This window comes from Scyliorhinus torazame, chromosome 15 (genome assembly GCF_047496885.1).
Source record: "Scyliorhinus torazame isolate Kashiwa2021f chromosome 15, sScyTor2.1, whole genome shotgun sequence".
Classification (NCBI taxonomy): Eukaryota; Metazoa; Chordata; class Chondrichthyes; order Carcharhiniformes; family Scyliorhinidae; genus Scyliorhinus; species Scyliorhinus torazame.
The window spans coordinates 123,670,299-123,687,234 of NC_092721.1; the positions used below are offsets into that span (position 1 = coordinate 123,670,299).

The 16,936-nt window shown below is 45.2% G+C and overlaps 1 protein-coding gene across 3 annotated transcripts in view; it reads right to left on the reverse strand.

Annotated features, from left to right (window-relative positions):
- The window catches only part of tgfbrap1 (transforming growth factor, beta receptor associated protein 1), a 108,860-nt gene that overhangs the window by 77,412 nt on the left and 14,512 nt on the right, over positions 1-16,936 (reverse strand). For all 3 annotated transcript variants that reach the window (XM_072476653.1, XM_072476655.1, XM_072476654.1), the window contains exon 3: positions 13,908-14,606. In XM_072476653.1, coding sequence (XP_072332754.1) covers positions 13,908-14,589 — 682 coding nt within the window. In that variant the 5' untranslated portion in view covers positions 14,590-14,606. The remainder of the gene's footprint in view (positions 1-13,907; positions 14,607-16,936) is intronic.

Here is a 16,936-nt window from a genome sequence, read left to right on the forward strand (position 1 = left end):
TAAAGGTAAACTTGCAGGTTGAGTCCGTAATTAAGAAAGCAAATGCAATGTTGTCATTCATCTCAAGAGGCTTGGAATATAAAAGCAGGGATGTACTTCTGAAGCTTTATAAAGCATTAGTTAGGCCCCATTTAGAATACTGTGAGCAATTTTGGGCCCCACACCTCAGGAAGGACATACTGGCACTGGAGCGGGTCCAGCGGAGATTCACATGGATGATCCCAGGAATGGTAGGCCTAACATACGATGAACGTCTGAGGATCCTGGGATTATTTTCATTGGAGTTTAGGAGGTTGAGGGGAGATCTAATAGAAACGTACAAGATAATGAATGGCTTAGATAGGGTGGACGTAGGGAAGTTGTTTCCATTAGCAGGGGAGACTAGGACCCGGGGGCACAGCCTTCGAATAAAAGGGAGTCACTTTAGAACAGAGATGAGGAGAAATTTCTTCAGCCAGAGAGTGGTGTATCTGAGGAATTCATTGCCACAGAGGGCGGTGGAGGCCGGGACGTTGAGTGTCTTTAAGACAGAAGTTGATAAATTCTTGATTTCTCGAGGAATTAAGGGCTATGGAGAGAGAGCGGGTAAATGGAGTTGAAATCAGCCATGATTGAATGGTGGAGTGGACTCGATGGGCCGAATGGCCTTACTTCTGCTCCTATGTCTTATGGTCTTAAGATCATACATGATTAGAACAGAATCTGGAGGGCAGCGATCGTGAACGGAGCGGCCGCAGCAAAGACGCTCCCGCACAGCCACAAAATCACGGCTTTTTGGGGGGTTTTCCCGGGGAATTTAAAATTTTTTAAAAAATAATAATTCTTTAGGCCCCGCGAATTCGGCCCTGCCCAGGTGCCAAAGCTCCGATCCACGTAGCTGGAGAGGGAGAAAAAAAAGGAAAAACTGGTCCCGGTGAGCTGCACGTGGAGGAGTGGGGATCGCTCAGAAACGGCCTGAAAGTCGGAGCACGGAGAAAATCACAAGAACAAAATAAGAATTTTAAATTCAGCCTTCCTTGTTCCTCTCCTGCAAATTTAAAAAAGAAGGGGAACTTTTTTAAAGTGAAAAATAAACTTTCCAAAAAAAAAAAAAAAAAAAAATCCCTTGTTATAAAAACCAAATTGTTTTTATAACCCTTGGGGTTCTTTTTCTTTGGGGGGGGGGGGGGGGGGGGGGGGGGGGGGGGAGAACAAAAAAAAAAAAAACGAATTTTTTTTCCCCCCACACCAAAACCCAGAAAAAAAAAAGAGAAAGGCACAGACAGAAATATGCCTCCAAATAATAAATTGGGGGGACGGCGAGATGCAAGAAGGAACAGCAGTGAAGGCGATGGAAAAAAGCAGGAGCTGCGGCCGCGCAGGCAGAGGACCCCACGGGGAGAGGCGGAGGTTCAGGCGAATCAGGAAGCGGAAAAACTGGCGAACCGAGCAGCGGAGCAGGAACAGGACGCGGCGGCGACCCCCCCCCCCCCCCCCACCCCGCACAGGGGGAGGAATGGAGAAGTGTGCTGAAAATGGAAATAAACGCCATAAAGGAGGAAATAAAAACAGAGATAAACTCCATGAGGGAGGCACTCAGGACGGAGCTCCACACAATGAAGGAGATGCTGGCGGAGACAACAGAGCGACAGGATGGTAACTCAGGAAACCGAGGTGAAAAGGCTGGTAACGACCCAGGGGAGCCTAAGAAGGAAAGTGGAGGACCAGGAAAATAGGTCCAGACAACAGAATGTTAAAATAGTGGGTCTGCCAGAGCGGTTGTAGGGCAGAGACCCAACAGGCTATGTCAGCCAAATGCTGGGCAAGCTAGTGGGAAGGGAGAAGTTTCCAAACCCCCCAGAAATCGACAGGGCGCACAGGTCGCTCCGACCCAGGCCCAAAGCCGGGGAGCAGCCCAGAGCGGTTATCGTGAAGCTGCACAGGTTCCAAGACAGGGAAAAAATCCTAAAGTGGGCCCGGCAGCCGAAAGCGATCACGTGGGAAGGGAAGACCATAAGGGTGTACCAGGACATTGGGGCGGACCTGGCCAAAAGAAGGGCTGAATTCAACAGGGCCAAATCAGCACTCTACAAAAGTAAAGTGAAATTTGGGATGCTATTCCCGTCCAAACTCTTGGTAACATTTGAGGGGAAGGAGTTGTTTTATAACACCCCCGCGGCAGCGGAGGAGTTTGTTAGAGCGAACAAACTGGGGGAGGGACAGCCACAACGGCCATCATGAAAGCGGCAGGGATGGAAAAGAAAGGAAGAATCGGAACAAAGAACAGCGGGCAGAACGCAAACAGAGACAATACAATCATGGACTGTACACACATGTTTGGTGCACTGTGCGGGACTGTGCTAACTCGTTCCCGGGCTCATTCCATCTCTCAACACAAAAGAGAAGCAAAGGGAAGGGTGGGGTAGATAAGCAGCACGAACACAGGCCTCGGCAGGCATGGAGCAGGGCGAGGAACCAAGATGGTGCCACAAACAGCCACTCGGGGGGGAGGCTTCAGGATGAAGGGAGACCCTGGAGTGCAGGGGCGCAGCCACGTGGCGTACACACAGCTGGCGGCCATAGTGGGTGCCCCTGGACAAAAGGAAACCCCGGTGCCCGACCTCATGGTGAGAGCGGTGACCGCGGCCATTTTGTACGGCATCCTAACGAAGGGAAACCCCGGAGGGCAGGGGCACGTCCACCAGGTATGTATGGGTGACCCCGCAGGACCGGGGGGTCAAAAACCCTCCACCATGATAGTTACCTTGAACGCAAGGGGACTCAACGGCCCTGTCAAAAGATCCAGAGTCTTCACGCACCTAAGAAGCCTGAAAGCAGACATAATCTACCTACAAGAGACACACCCGAGGGAGAAGGACCGACTGCTGGTAAGGAAGTGCTGGGTGGGACAGACGTACCACTCATGCTAGGGACGAGGGCTAGGGGAGTAGTAATATTAATTAGTAAGAGGACGAGGTTTACGGAAACCAAGACAGTTACGGACCCAGGGGGACGGTAAGTCATGGTCAGCGGTGTCCTGGAAGGGGAACTGGTCGTACTGGTAAATGTGTACGCTCCCAACTGGGACGACACAGAATTCATAAAGAAGACCATGGCAGAAATCCCCGACCTTGACACACACCGACTGATCATGGGGGGCGACTTCAACTGTGTACAGGACCCACTGACCGACCGATCAAACCCCAGAGCAGGGAAAAAGACTGGCATGGCTAGGGAACTAGGAGCATTCATGGGGCAGTTGGGGGCGGTGGACCCATGGAGGTTCCTGCACCCGGGAGAGAAGGAATTTTCATACTTCTCACAAGTACACAAGGTTTACACCCGTATCGACTTCTTTGCAGTGGGGAAATCGGTGCTTCCAGGGATCACGGGAACGGAGTACTCCGCGATCGTTATCTCGGACCACGCTCCACACTATATGGATGTGAGGTTGGAGACCGGCCGTGCCCAGCGCCCCACATGGAGGCTGGACATGGACTTTCTGGCCGACAAGGCCTTCTGTTAGAAAACATCACGGGCCATAGGCAACTACGTGAGTAACAACCAAAACCGGGAGGTCTCACCCTCCACGTTCTGGGAGGCACTGAAGGCAGTGATTAGGGGATAGATCATAGCCTACAAGGCAAGCAGAGATAGGGAAGAGAGAGTGGCCAGGCAACAACTGGTGGACTCCATCCTGGAAGTCGACAGAAAATACTCCGAGACCCCGACCGTACAGCTGCTGGTGGAGAGAAAAAAAGCTGCAAATGGACTTTAACCTGCTATCCACTAGGAAAGCAGTGTACCAACTCCGTCAGACACGGAGGACCGTCTACGAACACAGAGACAAGGCTGGCCACCTATTGGCTCACCAGCTGAGAAAGCAGGCAGCCACAAGGGAAATAGCTCAGGTAAAGGATAGCAGTGGCAGACTGGTAACAGAAGCAAAGGAGGTAATCGAGCATTTGAGACCTTCTACCGGGGACTGTACACCTCCAAGCCCCCCAACGGGGACGCGGGGATGAAACTGTTCCTAGACGGACTGGAACTACCAATTGTGGGGGAAGACAGATGGGCGGAGCTGGAAGCACTAGACCTGGGAAAAATCATGGAGAGCATCAGCTCCATGCAGGCGGGGAAGGCACCGGGACACAATGGGTTCCCGGCGGACTTTTACAAAAAATTTGCACTCGTCCTGGTCCCACACCTAAGGGACATGTTCGCGGACTCACTGGCAAGGGACACCCTGCCCCCAACGCTAGCGCAGGCCACAATTTCACTGATACCCAAAAAAGATAAAGACCTGACGGAATGCAGATCATACAGACCCATTTCACTGCTGAACGTGGATGCGAAAATACTCGCAAAAGGTCCTGGCCAAAAGGCTGGAGGGCTGTGTACCAGAGGTGGTCGCAGAGGACCAAACGGGCTTTGTCAAGGGTAGGCAACTCACAGCGAACATCAGGCGGCTGCTGAACGTAATAATGATCCCCTCTGGGGAGAGAACACCAGAGGTGATCGTCTCCCTGAACGCAGAAAAGGCCTTCGACAGAGTCGAATGGAAATACCTCCGAGGTACTGGAATGGTTTGGGCTCGGAGCGGGGTTCATCGCCCGGGTGAGTCTCCTGTACAACGCTCCCAAAGCGAGCGTCCGAACTAACACCACCAGCTTTAAATACTTCCAGCTGCAGAGAGGAACAAGACAGGGCTGCCCCCTGTCCCCACTCTTGCTCGCGCTAGCCATCGAACCACTGGCGATAGCCCTGCGGGACGCGAAAAGCTGGAAGGGAATCTGGAGAGGAGACAGAGAGCACAGAGTCTCACTCTATGCAGATGACCTGCTCCTCTATGTCTCGAAGCCACAGGAGGGACTCAAGGCAATACTGCAAATGCTGAAAGAGTTTGGAACCTTCTCAGGCTACAAACTTAACCTGGGCAAAAGCGAGGCATTCCCAGTGAACCCAAACAGGGGAGTGAGAGAGCTGGAGGGGCTCCCCTTCAAAACAGCCCAGAACAGATTCTGCTACCTGGGGATCCAGATAGCCAGAGACTGGACACAGATCCACAAGTGGAACCTGACCAGCCTGGAGGAGGAAATAAGAAGAGACCTTCAAAGGTGGGGCTCACTCCCACTCTCCCTGGCGGGGAGAGTGCAGACGATCAAGATGAACGTACTGCCAAGGTTCCTCTTCCTGTTTAGATCCATTCCGATCTTCATCCCCAAGGCCTTTTTCCAAAACGTAGACAGTCTAATCATGGCGTTTGTGGGTGGGTGGGGGGGGGGTTGGCAAGCTGAGAACATGGACCCAGCTCAGACACCACTTCGGGATAACTAAAATATCCACCATGGCCCCCATCTGCGGCAATCACAGATTCCCCCCAGCCATGCTAGATACCACCTTCAAAAGTTGGAGGCGGGGCAGGGGTACATTGACGGTCGGGGACTTCTAATTAGGGCACAGACTGGCGACACTAGACGAACTGCTGAGGAACTGGAGGCTAGCAAAAGGACAGGAAATGAGACACCTCCAAATAAAACACTTCCTCCGTAAAGAGACAGTGGGGTACCCTGGGGTCCCAGAAAGCACACTACTAGAGGACCTGATAGGCACAAGCAACGGGAAGGGGGGACTATGTGGGAAAATATACGGACAGCTACTGGACAGAGCCCGGACTCCACTGGACGAGATCAGACAAAAATGGGAGAACGAACTGGGGACAGAGGTAGGATGGGGACTCTGGAGCGAAGCACTGAGCAGGGTGAACTTCACCTCCTCCTGCGCAAGGCCAAGCCTAATGCAGCTCAAAGTGGTGCACAGAGCACACCTGACTAGAACCCGAATGATCCATAGACCGATCCAGAAGGCAATGAAAGGCACGTAGGGTCAGTTAAACGAAGGACAAACTAAACCTCTGTATAATAAAGGAAATTAGCGCAGGCGAGAAAAATGTGATGTGTATATATTATACACACAACTGTTTATAAATGAGAAACGCCAATAAAAAGATTTTTTTAAAAAACAGAATCTGGAAAGATTTTTTTGTAGAAACATAATAGACCTCTTGAAACCTGTTACATTCTCAGAATCAGCCACGAGTCAACAACTCCTATTTCCTACCAATGACTTTCCAAAAGCTATATTGTCAAATGTACAAGATAATTCAAATAACACTGTTACAACATTAAGAAGGTGTACAAGATGTAGCAAACCTCCAAATAGATTAAATCTGTAAATCTAACATTCATCCTATCATTGTTGACATGCTGTATAATACTGTAAACAAGAAAATGTATAGCCAACATTTTTCTCAAAGAAAGAGGGTTGTGACATAATACAAATGTACAGCATGTGAAGAGTTAATGTTATGTTAAGCCTAGCCACCAGAGGGAGCTAAGGGGCAGCACTATAAATTGCAGTGGTTCTTAAACTAAAGGATGGAGATTAGACTGGAGCTGAAGAAGATAAGATTCATAGTATATTGCAGAGTAAGTTAAAATATAATAGTTATAATTAGTAGATAGAGATAGTAGTAGAGATAGTAGTGTTAATGAGTGTAGTTTAATTCTTACATGTATGTTTGCTATTCAGAATAAGTGTTGAACTCAAATTTAGTAGTGTTAATAAAATTAGTTTAGTTCTTCAAAAGAGCTTGGTGTATCTTTGTGATCACTACGTCTTCCATCCTGGAAACCCCTCACAAAGATCACCACAAATGGAATGAAAATTGAGGCAGGATCAATGGAAAGGTTGGCTGTGCATCATCCGAGGTTGTGCCAGAGAATTGGAAAGTATCAAATGTGACACCCTTGCTCAAGAAAGGGTGCTAGGACGTTCCTAGTTATTGCAGGTCGGTCAGTGGGAAGTAAGGTTTCAGAAACAATAATTAACAAAAAGAAAATCACCAGACACTTGGAGAGCTTTGAGTTAATTAAGGAACAGAAAAATTACCAAATTTACCAATGACCAATGGCAAAGACGGAGGATGACACCAATCGACTGCAACACAACGTAGATAAGCTGGCAGATAGGGTAGACAAATGGCAGATGGAATTTAATGCAAGAGAAATATGAGGCGATGCTTTTTCAAAGGAAGAATAGGAAGAGGCAATATAGATTTAATGCTGCTCTAAAAGAGTGTGCAAGGGCAGAGGTCACAGATCCTTTAAGGTAGCAGAACATTTTGGGAGAGCAGTTGGCAAAACATATGGGATCTTGGGTTTCACAAATAGAGGTATTGGGCACAAAAACAGGGAAGTTATGCTGAACCTTCATCAAACTCTGGTTCGACCACAATTAAAGTATTGCACCCAGTTCGATTCACAACACTTCAAAGGGTTTTTAGGTCCTGGAGATTGCAGAGAAGATTTACGTGAATGGTTCAAGAGGTGTGGCAATTTAGCTACTAGGTTGGGTTGGAGAAGCCAGGTTTCGATAAGGGAGACAAAGAAAAGCTGTTCCAATTAATTGATGGCACAGGACTAGGAGGACACGGGTTGATGATTGTAGGCAAGAGAAGCAGGAAATATGAGGAAGGACATTTTGAAATGCAGCAAGGAGTGGTGAGCTGGAATTTGCTGCCTAGGACAGTGATGGAAGCAGAGATGGTCAACTATTTGAAAGGAAAATGGAATAGGCACTTGAGGGAAATAAACGTGCATGGCTACAGGATAGAGTGGGGGAATGGGACTTCCTGGATTTCTCTACAGAGAGCCAGCAAGGACTCGATGAGCCAAACAACCTACTTCTGTGCCTTTAGGACTTATGACTGTAATCTTTAACTCGATGAAAGATTTCTACTTTTTAAAATAGGTGGTGGTAATAATAATAATAATAATAATAATAATAACTTATTGTCACAAGTAGGCTTCAATGAAGTTACTGTGAAAAGCCCCTAGTTGCCACATTCCGGCACCTGTTCGGGGTGGCCGGTACAGGAATTAAACCCACGCTGATGCCTTGTTCTGCATTACAAGCCAGCTGTTTAGCCCACTGCGCTAAACCAGCACCTGGTAATCCAATCAGAAAGGTACTGTCATCGTTTGATGTTTCAAATTCAAATGATCTTTTGTTTAATTATATTTAACAAGTATGACACCAAAACAGGCCACTCAGCCCATCATACCTATGCCAGCTCTCCGAAAGAATTACCCAAATCCTCAAGTTTTAGCTTTAAGTATATATTCAATTCCTCTTAAGTTACAGCTGAATCGTTTTCCACCACCCTTCTAGACAGAACATTCCAGGTCATAACTACCTTCTTCTTAAGTTTTCTGTCCAAAGGCAGGTTCTAGGCAATTATTTGCCAAAGCGCTGCCATTTTAAAAAAAACTATTGGTCGGGTGAGAATGCAGACCCCAAGTCTACCTCAGCCGGAACACTATCAAAACCAGTATTGTTGGCATTAATTTGACCCACATGACAGCCGTCTAGCCAACTGTTCATCACAACAACTAGAGCCGTGAGAATAAAATCCACCCATCTCCATGTCTTATTTACTAAAAATTAAGAAATGTGTCCTCTAGTTACAGGTCTTCCTGCTAGTGGAATAAACTATTTCCATCTAATCAAGCCCCTCATGATTTTTAAATACCTTATTAAATCTCCCTTTGAGCATTTTTCTGCTCAAAGAATAATCCTTCATTCTCTATTTTCTCCAGATAATTGAAGTCTGTTATCTTTCATATTATTCTGGTAAATCTCCTTTGCATCCTTGGAAAATTACCTTGCTTTTTTCTCCCCAAAGAATATTTATTGCTCAGATTACGGTGCATTACGCTTGCTGAGGTCTCACTAGTGATTTATGAAAGATCTACCATTACTTCCTTGCTTTTGAGCACTACTCTAATTCAAGGACCTCGAATTCTTCAGCAGGGCTAAAGCATTCAAATTAGTCTGTACCAAATTATCCCATCACGTTCAGAGAATTCCAAGGTCAATGTTCCTGTCCCCCTTCTAAAATGACACAATTTAGTTTGCATCACTACCCTTCATTCTTTTTACCAAAGTGCATCACTTCACACTCGTCAGCATAAAATTTAATCTGCCATGAGTCTACTCTTGGCCTCCTCAAGTCTATGATCAACTCCTTCATTATTTACTATACTTCTATCCTTGCCCTTACCTGCAGAGTTTGCAATTGTGTCCACTGTCCCCAAATTATATACAAATTAGGAGCAGGAGACCACTCCACTCTGAGTTGCTCCACCATTCAATACGATCATAGCTGATCTGATTGGAACCTCAACTCAACATTCCTGTCTACGAGATAACTGTTCACCATTTTGAGGAAGAGTTCCAAAGACTCATGACCCTGAGAAAAAAATTCTGAGGTCTTAAATGAGCGAGCAGCACGGTGGCGAGTGGGTTAGCCCTGCTGCCTCACGGCGCCGAGGTCCCAGGTTCGATCCCGGCTCTGGGTCACTGTCCGTGTGGAGGTTGCACATTCTCCCCATGTTTGCGTGGGTTTCGCCTCCACAACCCAAAGAAGTGCAGGGTAGGTGAATTGGCCACGCTAAATTGCCCCTTAATTGGAAAACATTAATTGGGTATTCTAAATTTATTTTTAAAATGTCTTAAATGAGTGACCTCTTATTTTTAAATAGTGACTGCTAGTTCTAGATTCTCCCACAATATCCTCTCCACATCCACCTTGTCAAGACCCCCGTGCTTCAGACATCTCACCAGTGCCCAAAATGACTGAAGCGTATAGAATTGAAGTGCATAAGGTGGGAACATAGGCTGTCAGGGAAGGACACAAGTGAAATATGGAACTTGTTCAAGGAACAGGTACTACGTGTCCTTGATATGTATGTCCCTGTCAGGCAGGGAAGAGATGGTCGAGTGAGGGAACCATGGTTGACAAGAGAGGTTGAATGTCTTGTTAAGAGGAAAAAGGAGACTTATGTAAGGCTGAGGAAACAAGGTTCAGACAGGGCGTTGGAGGGATGCAAGATAGCCAGGAGGGAACTGAAGAAAGGGATTAGGAGAGTTAAGAGAGGGCATGAACAATCTTTGGCGGGTAGGATCAAGGAAAACCCCAAGGCCTTTTACACATGTGAGAAATATGAGAATGGCTAGAGCGATCAAGGACAGTAGCAGGAGATTGTGTATTGAGTCCGAAAAGATAGGTCTTGAACGAGTACCTTTCTTCTGTATCTACAAATGAGAGGGGCCATATTGTTGGAGAGGACAGTGTGAAACAGACTGTAAGCTCGAGGAAATACTTGTCAGGAACGAAGATGTGTTGGGCATTTTGAAAAACTTGAGGATAGACAAGTCCCCCAGGCCTGACGGGATATATCCAAGGATTCTATGGGAAGCAAGAGATGAAATTGCAGAGCCGTTGGCAATGATCTTTTCATCCTCACTGTCAACAGGGGTGGTACCAGGGGATTGGAGAGTGGCGAATGTCATGCCCCTGTTCAAAAAAGGGACTAGGGATAACCCTGGGAATTACAGGCCAGTTAGTCTTACTTCAGTGGTAGGCAAAGTCATGGAAAGGGTACTGACGGATAGGATTTCTGAGCATCTGGAAAGACACTGCTTGATTAGGGATAGTCAGCACGGATTTGTGAGGGGTAGGTCTTGCCTTACAAGTCTTATTGAATTCTTTGAGGAGGTGACCAAGCATGTGGATGAAGGTAACGCAGTGGATGTAGTGTACATGGATTTTAGTAAGGCATTTGATAAGGTTCCCCATGGTAGGCTTCTGGAGAAAGTAAGGAGGCATGGGATAGTGGGAAATTTGGCCAGTTGGATAACGAACTGGCTAACGGATAGAAGTCAGAGAGTGGTGATGGATGGCAAATATTCAGCCTGGATCCCAGTTACCAGTGGCATACCGCAGGGATCAGTTCTGGGTCCTCTGCTGTTTGTGATTTTCATTAATGACTTGGATGAGGGAGTTGAAGGGTGGGTCAGTAAATTTGCAGACGATACGAAGATTGGTGGAGTTGTGGATAGTGAGGAGGGCTGTTGTCGACTGCAAAAGAGACATAGATAGGATGCAGAGCTGGGCTGAGAAGTGGCAGATGGAGTTTAACCCTGAAAAGTGTGAGGTTGTCCATTTTGGAAGGACAAATATGAATGCAGAATACAGGGTTAATGGTAGAGTTCTTGGTAATGTGGAGCAGCAGAGAGATCTTGGGGTCTATGTTCATATATCTTTGAAAGTTGCCACTCAAGTGGATAGAGCTGTGAAGAAGGCCTATGGTGTGCTAGCGTTCATTAACAGAGGGATTGAATTCAAGGGCCGTGAGGTGATGATGCAGCTGTACAAAACCTTGGTAAGGCCACATTTGGAGTACCGTGTACAGTTCTGGTCACCTCATTTTAGGAAGGATGTGGAAGCTTTGGAAAAGGTGCAAAGAAGATTTACCAGGATGTTGCCTGGAATGGAGGGTAGGTCTTACGAGGAAAGGTTGAGGGTGCTAGACCTTTTCTCATCAGAACGGAGAAGGATGAGGGGCAACTTGGTAGAGTAGACAGTCAGAGACTTTTTCCCCGGGTGGAACAAACCATTACAAGGGGACATAAATTGAAGGTGAATGGTGGAAGATATAGGGGGGGGGGATGTCAGAGGTAGGTTCTTTACCCAGAGAGCAGTGGGGGCATGGAATGCACTGCCTGTGGAAGTAGTTGAGTCGGAAACATTATGGACCTTCAAACAGCTATTGGATAGGTACATGGATTACGGTAAAATTATATAGTGTTGATTTATTTGTTCTTAAGGGCAGCACGGTAGCATTGCAGATAGCACAATTGCTTCACAACTCCAGGATCCCAGGTTCGATTCCGGCTTGGGTCACTGTCTGTGCGGAGTCTGCACATCCTCCCAGTGTCTGCATGGGTTTCCTCCGGGTGCTCCGGTTTCCTCCCACAGTCCAAAGATGTGCAGGTTAGGTGGATTGGCCATGATAAATTGCCCTTAGTGTCCAAAATTGCCCTTAGTGTTGGATGGAGGTGTTGACTTTGGGTAGGGTGCTCTTTTCAAGAGCCGGTGCAGACTCAAAGGGCCGAATAGCCTCCTTCTGCACTGTAAATTCAATGATAATCTATGATTAATCTAGGACAAAGGTTCGGCACAACATAGTGGGCCATATAGTTCTGTGCTGTATTTTTCTATGTTCTACCTACTTTTGTAATCAATTCCCCTCACAATAAACAACATTCTATTAGCATTCTTAATTGCTTGCTGTACCTGTACACTAGTTTGTGATTCATGCACTAGGACACCCAGATCCCTCTACACCTCAGAGCTCTGTAATCTCTCACCAGTTAGATCATCAGCTTCTTCTTTATTCTTCCTGTAAAAATGGACAATTTCACATTTGCCAGATTATACTCCATTTGCCAGATCCTTGCCCACTCACATAACCTATGACCCTTTGTAGTCTTCGGTCCTATTCAGAACTTACTTCCCTACTTTTGTGTCAACTTCAATTTATCAGAAAGAGAAGTTGTCCCTTGACCGACCTTCATGGACATCACTGCACGTTTCTATCCACTCTGGAAAAAACAAACCATTCATCTCTGCTTTCTGCCTTGCAGTCAATTTCATATCCATGTTGGTACTGTTGCTTTAATCCTATGGATTTTAAGTTTGCTAACAGATTTATTTTGTGGGAAATCATCAAACCTTTGAAAGTACATAATCACAACATAAACATTCTGTTCACCAATTCTAGCCATTATTTTAACAACTCAATAAAGTTTGATACACATGATCATTGCCATTTATTAAGCTCAGTATTGGCTTTTCCAAGTGACAATCATGGACTTGATTCATGCACTTTTGTCTCCTCGTTTCCATTCTCTGTTCTCCTCTGCACTATGTAGCCTGTGTGATTCTCTATTTTTTAACATAAATTTAGAGTGCCCAATTAATTTTTTTCCAATTAAGGGGCAATTTAGCATGGCCAATCCACCTAACCTGCACATCTTTGGGTTGTGGGGGTGAAACCCGCACAATGTGCAAACTCCGCACATACAATGACCTGGGGCCGGGATTGAACCCGGGTCCTCAGTGCAAATAAGCAGCAGTGCTAACCACTGCACCACCCTAGCCTGTGTGACTCTACTGTAACATGAACCTCATATTTACCAGAAGCCTTTCGGTTTCATTTGAATCTCAATTCCTTTAGTCATTTATGGATCTTTAGCTTTGGATACCCTCCTTTCTCATAGAAATGCTTTGAGTTTGCTTCCGAACTATCTCCACCTTGAAAACCTCCCATTGCTCACATATTGTTTTAGCTGATCATCTCTTTCCACTCCACCTGGTTCAGGTCCCTTTTCAACATTGAAATTCTTCCAATTGAATGCAGAAAATCTTCCTGAATATTGGGGCTCTCTGGCAGAGTTAGTGCAATAACAAAGAATGTGGTGAACTTTTCCGTGCATTTGCACAAACTAAGATCCCCTCTCCCCTCCAGTTCATTTAGGAATCCAGAACACAGTACAGAATCAGAAAATTAGATCACAAACATTTGGTATTTCTCCTTAAACTATCCAGTCTGAGCCCACTAGGGGCTGGTTTAGCACACTGGGCTAAATCGCTGGCTTTGAAAGTAGACCATGGCAGGCCAGCAGCACGGTTCAATTCCCGTACCAGCCTCCCCGAACAGGCACCGGAATGTGGCGACTAGGGGCTTTTCACAGTAACTTCATTGAAGCCTACTCGTGACAATAAGCATTTCCATTTCATTTCACTATCCTACTTTCTCTCCATACACACCATCTCTTTTGAGTGATGGTGAATCAAATGTACTTATGAAAATATATATTTGATTCAAAACTGGCAGTAATTTTTGAAATGGATAACTTATCCACCATTCCATCTGAAATAATTAAAACCCATATCAGTCTGTGTAATCATATACACCAAATGACATTGAATATCTCAATCAAATCATCAATAAACTTACCCAGTGCACCTGGGCCAGCTAATAGAAATTCCTGTCGACCAATCCGCTTTACAATCGGTCGTTTCTCCTCACTATTATATGGAAACAGGTCTTGCGATGTTCCTGTGTTATAACTCAAAATAATATATTGTGTGCTCATTGCCAAGCAAAGAAAGTACCCATCTGCAGCTATAGCAACTGGTTGCTCTGGTGTGGAGACTTCCTTTATTAGTTGGACACGGTCTTCATGCACTGCATATATTTGTACAGTTTTCCGCTTCATTGAAATGGCACAAACCTCAATACAGAAAGGATCTCCAGTCACTGGGTTCTCGTTCACAGCAAATGCAGTTATTCCTTTGATTTTAGCTCCTGATGGTACAGGCTCCAGGTTGATCATATTCAATAAAACCACAGTATTGTCACATAAAACCATAAGTCTGTTCAAAGCAGATGCTGCCTTGAGCTCATTCACAGCTTTTTTTAGCCCCAGGTATTTGTGCAGTTGTTTTGTTGGAGTAAACACAGGTCGCCCTGAGGTGGATGCTTTTTCTTCCAATAGAAAGTGATAGATACAGCAGTCACTTGTTCCTATATAAAGATTTTTCCCACAACATTCAATGCAGTCAATAGACATCCAGGTTTTATCTACCAGCAGATCCTGCCCAAGCACAGGAACAAGTTCAAACGCCTTCACACTCATTGTGCCTTCTCAGTCATCTAAAAAAGGACAAAAATACAATGAATCATAAAACATATACACATTAAAACAACAGAGCCTCAAACCCCTATGGTTTCTTATGTCGATTAAAATGAGTTCTATAAAGGTGTCCTCACCCAACATACAAAACATAAATGATAATCCACAATCTTACTCACAAAACAGTATCCAAAGCTTTACAACAGAACTGGAAACAGCAGTGAAAGTGCATTACTGCATTGGTAACTACACCACTTAAGATTTAATAGAAAAATTATTGAACTTGCGATTTTGGTAACATGATTATTTAATGCACCATAGCCGATTCACATTCACAAATCTCAAGATACATGATTGCATCCTTGACGTTAGTTGGGAGCACGATGGCGCAGTGGTTAGCACTGCCTCACGGCGCTGAAGGACCCAGGTTCGATCTCAGCCCTGGGTCACTGTCCGTGTGGAGTTTGCATAGTCTCCGTGTCAGCATGGGTCTCACCGCCAGAACCCAAAGATGCACAGGGTAGGTAGATTGGCCACGCTAATTTTTGCCCCTTAATTGGAGAACAAATTAATTGGGTACTTTAAGTTTTTTTTTAAAAAGGTGAAACAGCACAGCACAGGAAGAGAGAAGGAACGGAGAGAGTGTATTATTCAGGTCATTTATGGCAACGGCATTGAGTCAGCTCCAAGACAATTTGTGACAATGTAAGATCGGAAGTGAATCAACCCCCAAACTTGGCCCACTAAAAGAACCTGGATATGTAGATCTGTCATTGTGGGCTCTGGTTCTGTCAAATCTTGGAAGATAACTCTGCAAGCCAATGCCCCAGCAAGTGTAGTCACCTTGGCTGGAAAAAACTTTATACTGTATGCTACTAGACATTAAGGCAGTAGCTGGCAAAACTCCCACAGTATTTCTATGCACACATGGAACTCCTACACTTGGGCAAACCTGTGCCTCAGCTATGATGGTTTTGTTAGATGTTTATGTTATTCATGGTAAATCCCTTACAGACTCGCCCAGTAATGGGTCAATGTAGATCTTTGATGAAAAAGCTTATGTAACTATTCTGACAACCTTTAAGTCAATGCCAACATGGTTGTGAAATTGAATGCTGGGAATCACATCGATGCAATCTACACTGGAATTTCATTGAAATAAAATCTTCACAACATGCTGAAACATTTAGTCACAAATGTTTTGAATTAATTGCTGGCCCATCCTTCAACAGCTCAAAATGTGATGCCGTGCTCAGCTATACAAACACAATGCGAGTCCAAGATTTAATTCCTTTTCTGAGCTGAATTAGCTGATCTCAGCCGGAGCAGCAATGCAGTAAATCATGTCCCAGTTGGAAGTGCTACATACATGGCTGGACTCAGTCGCAACATACCCAACAGCTGAATAACCAGCTGATACAGTGTTATGGAACATGGAAACAGGAGACCATTTAGCCTTTCAAAAATGTTTATGCGTCCAAATTAGATAATGGTTTATATGTTACCTCACTCCATATACCTTTCTTTGCCCAATGTCCCTTAAACCCTTTGCTTAATAAAAACCCTTCAATCTCAGATTTAAAATCAACAATTGACCTGGGCTCTTACAGAAGAGTTCCAAACTTCCACCATACTGTGTGTGGAGAAGTTTTCCCGAACATCATTCTTGAAAACCTGGCTCTAATTTTTAAACTCTGACCCGGAGTCCTGGGGTCCTCAATCAGCAGAAGTTATTTCTAGCTATCCTCAGGGCTCCTCTCATTATCTTGAAAACTTTGATCAAATCACATCTAAGATTCTGGGTTTTACATGAGTATGTAAATTGATCCCTGTAAATCAATCACTGGAAACCAGGTATCGTTCCAGCAAATCCACACTGCACTCCCTCCAAGGCCAACGTATCGTTCCTGAAGTGTGGTGTCCAGTACTGCTCTCAGTATGCCAGGCGTGGTCTGACAGGTCTTTGCATAGCTGAAGCATGACTTCTACCCCATTGTATTGTAGTCCTCTAGATATAAAGTCAGCAATGCATCAGCTGTTTTTAATATTTTCTCTGCCAATGCCATTGTAATGATTCATGCATTTGAACCTTCAAATCTCTTTTAATCTCCACTTTTTCTAGTTTTAGAAAGAAACTTTGTCAATTCAGTCACTTTGTAGACATGCTGCCAAAACGTATAGTCTTGCACTCATCAAGATAAATACAAGAATGCCAAATTTCAAATGATCGCAACAATTTATATGGAGAAAGGGATGCTGACTATTGGTCAAGATGTTGCCACGGTGATAGCAACAAGGAACTATCAGCTCCCCAAACCCCCAGGTAATTGAAGGCTTGAACATAATCCTT